At 40.5% G+C, this 14,484-nt stretch overlaps 1 protein-coding gene across 1 annotated transcript in view; it reads left to right on the forward strand.

Annotated features, from left to right (window-relative positions):
* Window positions 1–14,484, forward strand: part of LOC116832791 (hepatocyte nuclear factor 4-beta-like) — a 39,385-nt gene that overhangs the window by 2,055 nt on the left and 22,846 nt on the right. The window contains exons 2-3 of the mRNA XM_075073614.1: window positions 6,484–6,655; window positions 9,792–9,886. Of these exons, the coding sequence (XP_074929715.1) occupies window positions 6,484–6,655; window positions 9,792–9,886 (267 nt within the window). The remainder of the gene's footprint in view (window positions 1–6,483; window positions 6,656–9,791; window positions 9,887–14,484) is intronic.

The following is a 14,484-nucleotide window of genomic DNA, read 5'->3' on the forward strand; positions in this document are numbered from 1 at the left end:
AAATTAAATGGCAGCAAATATAAAATGGAGAACAGGAAATTCTGGGTCTTTTTGGGTCTGATTTATAATTAACTTGTGGAACTCACTACTGCAAGATATTATAGAAGCCAATAGTGATTACGGGCTTATTTTAAAATATAAGTAAGATATAAAGCTATATTTAAAAATGGAATGTGTAATTATGCTTACTTTTTTTAAAAAAAAAAATCTAGCTAAGGGCTCTCACTCCTCAAATTTCAAGGCATAAAATGATCATGCGCTGAGAACAGGAACTTATTTTCTTTGTGGAGTCTATTAATGCCCTATATTTGGATGGCGTACACTTTCCTTTGAAATATATAACACTAGTGATTCTAATAGACAGGATACCAGACTAACAGGAAGATTGGTCTGTTCCAGTATGGCAGTGGTAGAGGGTGTTAGTCGAAATGTTTCCTTAACATTTTAAATCATCATAGTTTTGTGTTTGTATAATTACCGTAGTTATGGATAAAATATGTTCAAAGAAGCTCAGTGAAATTGTCAGTTCTTCTGGGTGAAGCTAGTGAAATTCGATTCTTGTAAAATACTGTGGCAATATCAGAAGCACCTCTTGAAATTTGACTTTCCCGTAAAATCAGTATTTGCTTTATACAACTTATTAACAATAAGTTGCACCCACAAACTAATAATAAATGGGCAATAAGTTAAGTGGAGCTAGCTAGCCAAAAGGTGAGAATATGTAATGAAAAATTTCAAAGGAAATGAGCATTTTTCATTTATTTCAAAGATTTACATGATTTTAAATGAACAATTTCAAAATGAAATATTTGGAATTTTTTCAATAATTGTATTTTTTTATTTTCATGAGAGGAAAAAAATAATTTTCTCTTGCTTTTCTTCTATTCTTCTTTGGAAACTGAGAAGAGAAGTAAAAAAGCAAGAGAAAGTATTTTTCCCAATGGAAATTAAAACTTTTGTAAAAAAAAGGGAAATTTCAAGGAAACTAGTGTTGTTTTGTAAAACATTTTTGCTTTCTTTGAAATACCATTTGTCATCAAAATTTGCCATTGATTGAACAATTTCAACCAACTCTTAAGTTAACCCTACTTTTTTTAGCTATTATAATTTTCTTCTTACATGAGGGAAGCCTATGAATTAATTCTGAATCTTCAAGCTTCTTAGTACTTTATATACAATTGGCAAATGTGGTTAACATAGCAATGGTTAATTCAGAAATGAATAAAGGAATCCGTTGCGGGAGTGGAAGAGGGCATTAAAATTTTGTCTATTTCAGATAGAAAGAGTGACCAAAAAAAAAAAAAAGATGGAAAATTAATGTTAGTCTTTTCTTTCCTTTATACTCTGTTATTAACTAGAGAAATATTCCTGCTTGGTCCAATCCTATTTTATTTTAACTTGGCTACAATTGCATCTATCTTGTTACTTAGTCCTTTATGTGGTGCTCATCACATATTTCGTCACAGATATCATTTTTCCTGTAAATTTACATTAATCACTTGGCCAATTGCAGTATAAATAAAGCTCCCATCTTTAGTGATTCTTTTACCTACCATCGCATTCAACCGCCAAACTGAGTCTGAAGAGTTTAACGTGACCCTTTTAAAAACTCACTCTCAGCCAAGCTGCAATCTGACCCTTGTACAGTCATAGTTAAGGACAAGTCCAGCTAATGAAGATAATTCTAAAGTAATAAGAAATGTTCTGCCAGTCAGAGGGTGTGAATGCCTGAATATTCCCAAGTTATCAAGCATGCTGATAGCTCTCTGATAGGTCAGTTACTATGTGAGTTTAGGAACAGTTAATCTAGATTGGTTTTGATTTTGATCTTTAAAATACCTCAGATTGGTGGGGGTTGCCAAACTGATTTATAATGTATTTGAATTGTATCAGAGCGACGTTTCAAAGTAGACTCCAATCCTTCCTCTGAATTTGCACGCTGCCATTTTGGAGCTGGCAATGCCACTCACATTTTTGTGTCCTCCCCAAATTTAGATTTACAAACAAAAACTGAAAATCTGGCACATTTAAATCCAGTTTTAGTGCATTCAAAATTGGTAACTAAACACTATATGCACCCCATATGCCCCTTTTGCTATATCACTTTAGGTGCATAAACAGTTTTTAAAAATGAGGACTTAGATTACTGCAAAGATATAATAGGTCAATCTGGGGCATGGATGGAAGGCTCTATCATCCCTCTACAGACAGCCACTAAAGACTTTATCATTTCTGGAAGTAGATCTGAAAAGCAAAATTCAGATCTGAAGTGAATTCTTAGCCCTAGTCCAAATTTTGAGGCATTCAAATCTTGGGTGTTGATTAAGGCCCATTTTCTCTTCTTATTTATTGTTTGTATTGCAGTAGTATCTAGTGGACTCCACCAAGATCAGGGCCCCAAGCTAAATAAACAAAACAAAAAGGTTGGAGGGGAAAGAGAAGTGACTGTCCAAGGGCAAGTGGCAGTTCAATAGCTAAGCTGAGAATTAAACCCAGGTAGCATAAATTTTACAAGGAGTGGTAGCTGAGTGGTTAAGGCACTTGAATGCAATCACAGAAGTCATGGATTCGTCTTGCTCAGTCTCACACTGAAAGTTTACCGCCTGCTCACCCAGCTGCAGAATGGGCACCTGTTCCATAAGGTTAGGGAAGTTAAAGGTAGTTAGACATGATGGTAGCTGCATCAGTCCGTTGTGTACTGTTGGCTGCGGAAACAGACATGCCTAATCATGTCAGCATGGTGAGCCATATAAGACAGACTTTGCTCTTCAGTCTCAGCGACAAGACCACCCTTTCTCTCATTTGCTGTAATTGCATAATTTCATTTCAACCATGCTATGCTATGCTTATACACAGTATATACCAGAGATAATTTTTGGTCTCCTGTCTAGACCTGAACTTTCCTCAGTTTGACAGAGGTTTTCATATAATTTTTAGCTATCAAGTTGGCTATAAATTCCCAGATTTTATGTTGATGATACATCACTTCTGAAACTCAGGCAAGTCTTGGATTTCGAAAGTAATTTTTCTGCCAGAGAATTTTGGCAGCAAATATGTCTCTCTGATACTCCCAGGGAGTAGACTGATATTTTCACTGAAATGACAATTCTATTCTGTCCAGAAACCATCCAGGACTAAGATCAACTTTTCAGACTGTATCTAATGACTGGTCTCTGTTGGAAAGAATGCCATCAGATGCGTCCTTCTAGCTAAAGACCAACAGACTTCTCACAAGAAAAGTTTTAGGAACGATTTTGTTTAAAGACAGTTCTGTTACATTATGGAGACGAGCAACTATAACTGTTACACAATGCTGTGTTTTTATGTTGGACTAAGTATGTGTCCTCTAGTAACTATGTATCTCTGTCTGTCTTAGTACAGCTCAGTCCACCCCCAAATTTTGTGTAGGTTGAAAATCCAGACCCAACATTTGCAACTTCAACACGTCTAGTGACATTTTCATGAAAACAGAATTTTTGTTATTCATTTGCTTTTCCTTATTTGGAGTTAATCAGTAGTTTGTGACAGGGGTATAAATAGTGATTTGACTGGCTGAGCTGCTAACTACTGCCAACCGTAACACTATCATCTTCTGAAAAGGACACGTCATTGCACACAGTGGCCTGGACTTTGGACTGATTTACGCTGCATTGGGTTAATGAATCCTGGCCTAATTTTACAGCTATACAATTCCATTGAAGTCAGTGACATTTTCATGGCGTAAATTAGAGCAGAATTTGGTCCTTAACTTCAAAGAGATCATGAGACTCTTATGATGCACTATGGTGTCTCAGCCACAGGGAGAGACTGTGGTGCATCATGGGAGGTGTAGTCTGGCCAGAACTGGGTCCATAGAGGAGGATGGAGAACCCAAAACTATAACTCCCACTAGGCAGATACAGAGATTAATGCCAACTTGAAACAAAATGAAATGTTCAATTTTCAGTTTCCCAGTGGAACATTCTCCCAACTGATCTTTTCTCTCAGAAAACTTTGATGAAACCTTTCTGATGAGAAAATGTTTCATTCAAATGTTTTCAACCGGCTCTAATGATCGTCATCATTGTGGGTGTACTTAGATACAATGAGCTACCAGTGTGTTAATAAAGGGCCAGATTATGTCCCACCTACTCACTGAGTAATGCCTTGCTCACTGAAACTCAATGGGACTGCTGCTGAGGTAAGCTACTACGTGCTGAGAGAAAGGCTAGCTGAACTAGGTCCCAAAAGTCTGGAACTGAAGCCTGCAGCCGTTGCTCAAGCAAAAGTCCCATTGACTTAGGACCAGGTAGGGAAACCCTCACTGATGTTGTGAGCAGTTACTTACCAAGCAACTTCAACACAATAACTCTTGTGCGTAAGAGCTCTCCCGGGTTTCACAGTCTGGCTCTTTGCTGAGATATTTGCCCATAAGAACTGGGCTCTATTGAAAAATGAAAAGCCCACTGGATCCAAATTCTGTCCTGAGTTGCCTTGGCCCATCGCCACTGAAGTCAACGTGGCTTGCATAGGTGTAACTGAGAGAATTGAGCTCCTTATTTATCGTTTTTGTGGTGCAACTTTGTTTCACTGGAACTCAAAATCAAATAACCATTGAGACTTTGTTCATTGTGGCCTGGATAACCATATGTTTGCTCAGAGAAGAAGCTGAAGCTGATATTGACACAATACAGTACACTGGAGATATTGTTCAGAGTGGGTTCATTCTGTGCTTAACCTTCACCAATGTAAGGCTGGTAAGATCAGTGTAAACTTGGGTTATCTGCTGCCTATGGGCTTTAACTCGTGAGATATTGAGCACCAGTTCCAAAGAGCTGACCACTCATTGACATTGGGGAAAGCTGGGGGCACTGCACCTCATAGAATTTGAAAAGTAGCGAATTGTGATTCCTGCACGTACTGTTGGCTAAGAATTCTGCACTTTTTATTAATTGTTATTTATTTATTTTATTATGCTACCTTTTGTCCCCTATCCCATACGTACGGTTTACTTGTTTGCCTCATCCACCCCATTACACCTTGTCATTTAGTTTATGAGCATTTGGGGGCCAGGGCTGTCATTTTTTTATCTTTGTACAATGTCTAGCACATTGGAACCCTGACCGGCTTGCTCACTAGGCACTACCACAATAAATAATAATAATAATAATTAATAATTAATCATTAACGAAGAAGTCACTAAAGCTGGTACATATTTTTTGGTGGAAAAAGTATCTTCAGCAAAAATATTGCATTTCATCAAAAAATGTCACTTTTTGGGTAAAAATGTTTGGTTTTTGAAAACCAAAGATTTAGGTTTTTATGGGAAAAACCTTTCTTTTTTCATGTGAAATTTTGATGAAAATGAAATGAAGCAAATTTCTTTTTGAAATTTCCGTTATAAAACAATTGGCATTTTCTGACCGCCTCTGATGGCCACCCATTCTAAGTGGGAAGCTCAGTCTCAGAGTTTTAATTCTGAGTATCCTTCAGTGTCCTGTTACCTCTTCCTGTTTGGGCTTGCTATTCTCTCTTGGGTTTTCTCCCTCTCAACATGATCTAAATGGAGGTTTCTCCACTATCAGTTTGATCCTGGGAAGTGCTGAATGCCTTCCTATCCTATTGACTTTGGTGATGATCTCACAACATCACAGAGTCAGGCCTATATACTGAAAAGCTGGGCCCTGACTAAGACTAACACAAACCTTCCACAAGGGCACCCCTGAAGAAGCGATCTGCATCATTTGGCTCTTTTCAAAAGTGTCTCATTTCCAAACTGCACCCATAATTATAAGGATTAAGAGAAAGTCTGGTCTTATGGTTAAAGTCAGGGCAGAATTTTCAAAAATGTGTAACTTGTAAGGGCCAAATTTTCACAGTGGTGTCAATTTAATCCTCTAAAACTTATGCCTGCAAGTTTTGGCAGTGCATGAGATGTGGATTCTTAATGTTAGGTATCTAACTGCCTAACTTACACACCCAAACAGCTCCCATTAAAGTCCATGGAAAGACATTCATTAACCTTGAGGAGGGGGAGGGATAGCTCAGTGGTTTGAGCATTGGCTGTTAAACCCATGATTGTGAGCCCAAGCCTTTGGGTGGCCACTTAGGGATCTGGGGCAAAATCAGTACTTGGCCCTGCTAATGAGAGCAGGGGGCTGGACTCAATGACCTTTCAGGGTCCCTTACAGTTCCATGAGCTAGGTATATCTCCATGTATTATTAATATAAGGCAAGGGTAGATGTGGCTTCTGGGCTTGTTGGAAGAAATTTAGAAGTTGTTATCAACAAAATGGCCCTGTGCGCATCCTTATTAGTACTTCGAGGGTCCTGAAAATAGTAAGAGTTCCCCATCTGCCTAGAAGCAATGGCATAGGGATGGTGTGTGTGTACACATGTTTAGGGCAGAGGGCAAAGGTGTACAATTATGTGCATATTTCAATGCTTTCATTTCACCCTGGTTCCTGCTGAAAAGGCCTAACTGACTCTGTGTCCGGTTTGCAGAAGCCATACCAGCAGAGTCGACAAATGCCAGCCTGCTTGCCAATGGCATCAGCTCCTTGTGCTCCATCTGCGGGGATCGTGCCACTGGGAAACATTACGGGGCTTCCAGCTGCGATGGCTGCAAAGGGTTCTTCAGAAGAAGTGTCCGCAAGAATCATGTCTATTCATGCAGGTATTAAACACTTCTGGGCTTTGACGTTGTAAGCTCTTTGGGGCACAGATCATCTCTTACTATGTCTCTGTACAGTGTCTGGCACAATGGAGCCTCTATCTCAATCTAGGCCACAGGCAGTACTGTAATATGCATAATAATATTGAAATCTGGTTTTCTGAGGACAGGATTGGGAGCCAGGAATTCCTAAATTCTAATTCCATCTCTGACCTTGATTCCTTATGTTACCTGAAATAATCCACTTGATGTTTCTGTTTCTCACTTTCCCCGCCTGTAAAATAGAGGACAATTATATTCCCAGAGAACTTGTGAGGATTGGTTAATGGATGTAAAGCACTAAGTACTATTATCAGGTTCTCACTGGGTGACTCAACGATCTTAGTGAATGTCAAAGTGGCAGGAAGCCAGAGTTCCACAGCCTGGTTTCCAAACAGAGGAATTCTTGCATTTTCTCTGTGTTAATTACAATTTAAATCTGCAGGTCTCCAAAGGCTGCCCTCCTCTCTTTTTTCATTTTGTTTTTTAAAAACACATAAAGGCTTGCATTTCGCCATACATGATTATTCTACAAAAATGGGACAGTTATGATTTCTACATTCTGGCATGCAGAAGTATACTCAGAAGGATTATTTGCCAGGAATGGCCCATAAATTATACAGCAGTTTATCTTGGTTGACCTTAGAAAGATGATGTTTACTTAAAAGAAGGGGGGAAAAGTATAGAGGATTATTCATATAGAACTGGAACTTGAGAAGTTTCACTCTGCTGCAGTGATATTCCTCAGTTAAAGAAGTTCCAAACTTGTAAAACACTTGGCTCCCTGTTTGTTTTAGATGAACCTGCATATAAGGCACTTATCACTCCAGAATACTCCATCCACAGAAGACAATGGGTTTGATGGATTGCACTTTCCCCCCAGCAAATATATTTAATACCAGCAGGAAAATGGAAATCTCTTCAGATTTCTCAGAGCTGCTGCTCCTGTCTTCCCAAGAGTAAAGTAGTTATTTCACTGTATTATCCCTTTAGAATCCACGAATCACAGTGTGATACTTAGCATCTTAGGGAAGAGCTTCTGATTCAAATCCAACTCAATGACAACAAGCACTCTCCAAGCATCCTCTGAATCGCTGTTTGGGCCATTCTGTCCTTAGCTGAGCTCAGAGCAACATTGTTTATCACAGATGTCAATTCCTCAGAAAGTTCTTAGGTTGTTAATCAGGCTCTGTGCCATTTTGCGAAACCACCCCAGATTTTACAATGGATGTTTTCTGACCATACAGGAGCACAGCTTTTTCCCGTGGCAGATTCACGCTCCACTGTTCTCACTTTTTAAAAATTGTCATGTGTACTTACTGCTCATGAAACGTACCAGGTTGTGGTTTCTGGAGGCTGAAAATGCTTTATCTAGCCACAGAACAAGTACAGCAGAGGTGGCCTGGATTCACAATGCCCTATCAATGTGTGTCAAGTATAAACTAGGCCTGGTTGAAAATTTTTCATCAAAACTACTTTTTTGACAGGAAATTGGGTTTTCCCTAACTAAAAATTTTTGATGACAAACTGAATGCCTGAAAAATGAAAAGCTTTTGGTTTCCAGTAAAAAAAACCAAACAAAAACCAACCACACATTTTGACCAAACCCCAGTATTTCTATTCCTAAAGGCACCAGTGCCACATGAGAGTTGTCACTGGAGGGGTTTTACCATTCGTCTGAGGCCTGTGGGTGTGGGTCACTTGCTAGGATTGTTTGGGTATATCTCACATAATCATTTCCCTGCCATTGTGGGCCTCAGGCATTAGGTGCACCTTGGTCCCTCCTATTCTTGCCTGTGGCACTTAATATTGTCTGTGTCTCCTGTGGGCTGTAATTCTGTGGTCTAATTTCAATTGTTGGGTTTAGTGGCAAGTGTTGGAGGCCTGAATTTCCTGTATTTTATAGACTAGATGATCTGATGGTCCCTTCTGGCCTTAAACTCTATGACTCCCTGATTCCTATTCTCCCATATGGGCAGGGCTCCCTGGCGAGACTATATCTCCCGTGGTGCACTATGAGAAGGAACTCCTAGCACACACTTCTTCCCGTCACCAAGACCATCTATAGACAAGACAGAACAAAGGACATGGTAAAAGACAGTTCCCAGCCTGCAGAGCTTTTATTTTTGCCAAAATTTTCAGCAGAAGAAAAACCTGTTCTATTATATCATATAAAAGAAAACTTTGACACACAGAGTTGTTTCAAAAAGGAAAACTTGAAACATTCAATTCCAAAAAAGTCAAAACAGAACATCTCAAACTTATCAGAAAGCTTAATTCCATTTCCCCCCCCAATGAAATTTTGTCAAAATCATCACATTTTCACTAAACATTTCACTTTCGATGCATTTCGATGCACTTTCAGCATTTTCCAAGCCCTCTGCCCCCCACCCCCAATACCATGCGGTCATAGAATTTCTGACCAGCACTACCTACAACAGAAGTCACGTTCCATGTAGGAACGATGGCATTACTGTTGTGCTTTAATTTCAGGCTATAATTCTGTGGTAGAGAGAGTGGCTGCCTTCCCCTTCTATACTGATTGTAGCTCAATAACTTAAATTTTCAACCTGCTGCCCTGTTTACTTATGGTCGAGCGGCTAGGACAGTAGCCTAGGAGTCTGCTAGAGGGGAAGCAGCTTGCCGGAGGTCACTGTTTCCCCTCTCACTTATTATCTGTCTGCCTTGTCTACTTAGGGCAAGTCTACACTACAGCCTAAGTCAATATGATTTATGTTGCTCAGGGGTGTGAAAATGTCCCATTTCCCTCTCCGCCCAAAACGATGCAAGTTTTGTGCTGTCCAGACCGGCACTATGTCTCCCGCCAAGTAGCTTCTGCTTCTCGCTGAGGTGGAGTAATTATGCCGAAAGGAAAGCACTCTCCCATCAGCATAGTGTCTTCTCCAGGCACACTACAGTGACACAGATGCATTGGATTATAATCGCCCTTAGATTATAAACTCTTCAGGACAGGGGCTGTATTTCACTGCAGCTTGAAGCACAATGAGATTCTGATCTGGTCTGGGGCTTCTAAGTGCTACTGTAATACACTAATAATAATTTACAGGACTTTCCTCAACGTTTGCTCTGCTTTCTTCAGGTTCAGCAGACAGTGCGTGATAGACAAAGACAAGAGAAACCAATGCAGGTACTGCCGGCTGAAGAAGTGTTTCAGGGCTGGGATGAAGAAAGAAGGTAGGTGCTGTAAGGTTTTGTGTCCTCTGTCATTTCAAAGCTATGTGCTGTCTCCCACCCTATCCCTGCAGCAGTAAATGTCACAATTGAGTTTCCATTTACAGAGCAGAAGCAGATGGTTCCCCATGAATCAGTGAGCACTTTATTGCTGTCTTGCTGCAGAAAGCCCATTACTTTTTTTAGCAGCTGGGGGGAGCAATAGCTCAGTGGTTTGAGCATTGACCTGCTAAACCCAGCTGGGGTCGTGAGTTCAATACTTGAGGGGGCCATTTAGGGATCTGGGGCAAAAATCAGTAAGGGACAGTTCTTGGTCCTGTTGGAAGGCAGGGGACTGGACTCAATGACCATCCCTTCTAGTTCTATGAGATAAGTATATTTTCATTTTAAAAAAAGAATTCAATGTAGAGCCATGATCCTTCTCTTGAAGCAGAAAGTCCTTTTAGTATTTATTTTTCTAAATGCATGTTTAGACCCTTTGCTTCTTTCCTGTTAATTCATTGTACAGTACAGTGAATTAACTGTACATATGAACTTTGTAGGGCATCCTCCATAACATACTACGGTGGGAGTGTAGTCCTATGGTCAAGGAAAGTTCTAGAGAAGCACAGGGTACTTGGATTCTATCCCTGGTTGTACTCTGTGACTTTGAGCAAGGCATTTCCACACCTGAGCCTCTATTTCCCATCCCACCTTTTGTCTTATCTATCAAGACTAAAGTCTCCTCAGGGCAAGGATTCTCTTCCTCTGCGTCTACCACAATGTGGCTTTCTTTAGGACTGGGTGGGAAACAGTTTTCCTATCCCAAGAGAATTGACTCTGAAAAAAAAAAAAAAAGAAAAAAAAAGGAAAAGAAAATTCCTGGTTCAATATTGTTGACTGCATTAGCTGTTTTTGGTCCTAGGCTATTAGACAGACAAGGTGGGTGACATCAGACCACCAGTGGACAAACACTTTTCACAAGATAATCACCCCATTTACGATCTCTGTCCTTCTCAAAGGAAACCTGCACAACACCTTCAAAAGATGAGTCTGGGAGTTAAAATTCACAGCTTTGCTAGATACTCTAATTCACAGTCTTCATAAAGACACTAGATTTATATGTTTCAGAGTGGTAGCCATGTTAGTCTGTATCAGCAAAAAGAACAGGAGTACTTGTGGCACCTTAGAGGCTAACATATTTATTTGGGCATAAGTTTTCTTGGGCTAAAAAAAACCACTTCATTCAATGAAGCCCACAAAAGCTTATGCCCAAATAAATGTATTAGTCTCTAAGGTGCCACAAATACTCCTGTTCTTTTTACTAGATTTATAGTTTATTACACCAATTTGTACCCCTCAAATCCCCCTTTTTGTCCTATGACTGCAGAGGCGTTAATTGGCCACTTCACCTTGAATGGTCTCCTGCAATATGTGTTAACTACTTATGCTAGATAATCTGTTCCATCCTGGCTTTAGCTGTGACCTTCTCAGAAGTGGAACAGAGCTCTGAATAGCTTGAAAGCTCATCTCTTTCACCCACAGAAGTTGTTTCAATAGAAGATATTACCTCACCCACTTTGTCTCTCTGGTTGAAGATTGTCCAAACTGGGATGTTTCAACAATTATGAAACCATTTTAACCAAAATAGTCTTGAGTGTGGTGTTTCGTCAAACCTGACACTGTTTCATGAAGAGTTTTGCTTTTAATGAGTCTGCATTTTCCGACAAAAATACTTGCCTGATTCAGAGGAGTGTTTTGAGATTTAATTAACTGATGAGCTTGTAGTCCTTTTTGGTCTATAACTATAACTCTATGATTGTGATACTAGCCCTGTATTAACCTGGAATTAGGAGAGCTGGAGAATCATAGAATCATAGGACTGGAAGGGACCTCAAGAGGTCATCTAGTCCAGGACTAAGTATTATCTAATATAGGTCCAGAACTGCTCCTGTTTACATGCAGCACCAACATGTCCCTCATAGCTCTCACAACAATTAGGTCTTGATCATGCTCCCTTTGAAATTGCTGGTGAAGCTGCTATTGACTTTCTTGGAACAGGACGAAGGCCCTCATTAATATTGCCGTTATGCTCTGCCTCTCCTTGGAGACTGCCCATTTAACTGCAGCTTGTTCTATCAAATATTATCAGATGCACTCTGACACATTTCCAACTGGTTCACAAGTGAAGAGATAACTGGGGAATTGTGATGTGTCTAAGCAGCATCAATTGGCAGGAAAGACCTTTGTACCAAAATGCTGTCATAGATTAGGAAAATGCTTCAGGTGAGATGCTGCTTGAAAGCCTTGAACAGCTACTTTACCTGAGTTACACTATGAAAAACACTGCCTTGCTATTTACTATGGTATCTCTGGCACCTGATCATCTATCACCTGGTTGATGAGACATTGCTGGTGATACTTCTGTACCTAGATTGTAAACTATTGGGCAAGGGTTACTTTTAGCTCTGATTGATTCCACTCTCACTTTGACCGGGTTCTTTGCCTGCCTACACACTAAACACATGTGAAATCTCAGGCTGTTTGGTTGCGCAGCTGAAGTAAAATATCATATTCTTTATCAAATATCTTAAGAGTGAATAATCTATACCAGGGTTTCTCAAACAGGGGACGCTGCTTGTGTAGGTAAAGCCCCTGGTGGGCCGGGCCAGTTTGTTCACCTGCCCTGTCCGCAGGTCCAGCCGATTGCGGCTCAGATCTCCAGGGGCTTTCCCTACATAAGCGGCAACCCCTGTTTGAGAAACCCTGATCTATACCGATACAAGGCTGTGTCATCATCACTACAGAGTATGATCACCACTGCCACACCTACTGCTGAATACATTCAGGTGCAATCCTAGAAACTTTGTGTTCCTAAAATGTTTTCATCTTGATGAAACTCATCAATAACCTGGCATGTTAGGTCTGGAGTACAATAATAGAGCTGGGTGGGAACAGTTTTTTCCATCCGGCAAAACATTTTTGAGTTCAGATTTTTTTCCCTGTCTAAAATCAGACATAAGTCAAAATCTCAAAAATATTCACGAACCAACACATACATCTATTTTCTTTGGTTTGGGTCAATTGAAATGTTTGGTTTTAATAATTTCAAGATGTTTTTTATTTATCTGTAAGGTGGCGGGGGGATGACTCAGCTCTGTGGCGCCTCCTGCTGGTCATGCAGGGAATTAGCTTTTCCAGTGCTGAGTGCCCTCTGCAGGCCAGTGTCTTGCCTGCTGTTGACCCCAGTGCCCATCTATGTCAGGGTTCTGCCCTGGCAGTAACCCACACTCTGGGTCTCCCCACCCAGGAGAACCCCCAACCCTCTATCACCACCTTGCCTCAGTGGCTACTGCCAGTCACCATCTAGCCCCTACTCCCTGGGGCGGATTTCAGTCTATAAACCACTCATAATCAGCAAGGGGGGTTGGACCAGCTGTCTCTGCCTATCTCTGGGCTGCCTCTCTGCAGCCCCGCTACCCCTTTGTGGGCCCTTAACTAGGCCTGCAGCCTGGGCCTTTGCTAGGCTGGAGCTCCCCAGTTCTCCCTGCCCTTTCCCAGCACTGCTCTACCCTCCTCAGCTTCCCAGGCAGCCAGGTCCATCTCTCTCACAAAGCTAGAGAGAATGCCTTTTTCAGTCTCTGGACCTCAGCCCTCTTATAGGGCGTGCTGTGGCCTGATTGGGGTGTGGCCTCACCTGTGGCTGCTTCCCCCAACCAGTCTAGCATTTCTCCTCCACAGTCCTCTCCAGGGCTGCTTTAACCCCCTTAGGGCAGAAGCGGGGTAACCACCCCGCTACATATAAAATGTAATGAGTGTTTGATTTCAACTTTTTCTGGACTAATTAGATTAAATTTTTAATTTAAAAGTCATTTCAAACCGCAAAAACTGGAATTTGACATTTTTAAAATGTCAACATGAAAGATTCTGAAAATTTCAAAATGGTATTTCTTGACATTTTAGCAAGTTGAGAAATTCATCAAACCCAATCTTATTTCCCAGGCAGATCTGGTTTTGACAAACTGGAATTCGGGATTTAGAGAACCAGGATGTTGTTATCCAAACTGGCATTTGCCAGAGCCTAAGGCTGCACCTGTTTTTGTGAAAAGTGTTATTGGATTTCTGATCTTGGGTTTATATCTCACCTGAAAGACGCCCAAAATGAGCGTATACTTCAAACGAAAGAATGAGGCTTAAAGAATTAGTAAATGTTAAAAGTCTCATTGACATCAAACAGAGCAAAATTAGGCCAAAATTGAGCACTTTTGAAAATCCTACTGTAGAATCTCTGACAATAGAGCACTATTTTAAAAACCTGTATAATATTAAGTACATTTTAATAACACACATTAATGACCTAGAGTAAGCAGCATCCGAAATTGTGAGGCAAAGGCACTGGGATATAACCATTTTTCCTTACTTTTAACCGTCCTTTTGTTGTTTCCTAATTGTTCACTTTTTATTTAACGGGCCTTTAACCCTGAAGAAGAGTCTACCTCTTCTCTTAATTTTGATTCCTGAGAGCTGGGGCTGTGAACGTGTTACTGAGTGGTTTGGGAGAGATTACAAGTTTCAAGTAATTCAAGGAACGGATGTGAGAGTCTAGAAGGTGACCAGTCATT

Source organism: Chelonoidis abingdonii, chromosome 19, assembly GCF_003597395.2.
Source record: "Chelonoidis abingdonii isolate Lonesome George chromosome 19, CheloAbing_2.0, whole genome shotgun sequence".
Lineage (NCBI taxonomy): Eukaryota > Metazoa > Chordata > Testudines > Testudinidae > Chelonoidis > Chelonoidis abingdonii.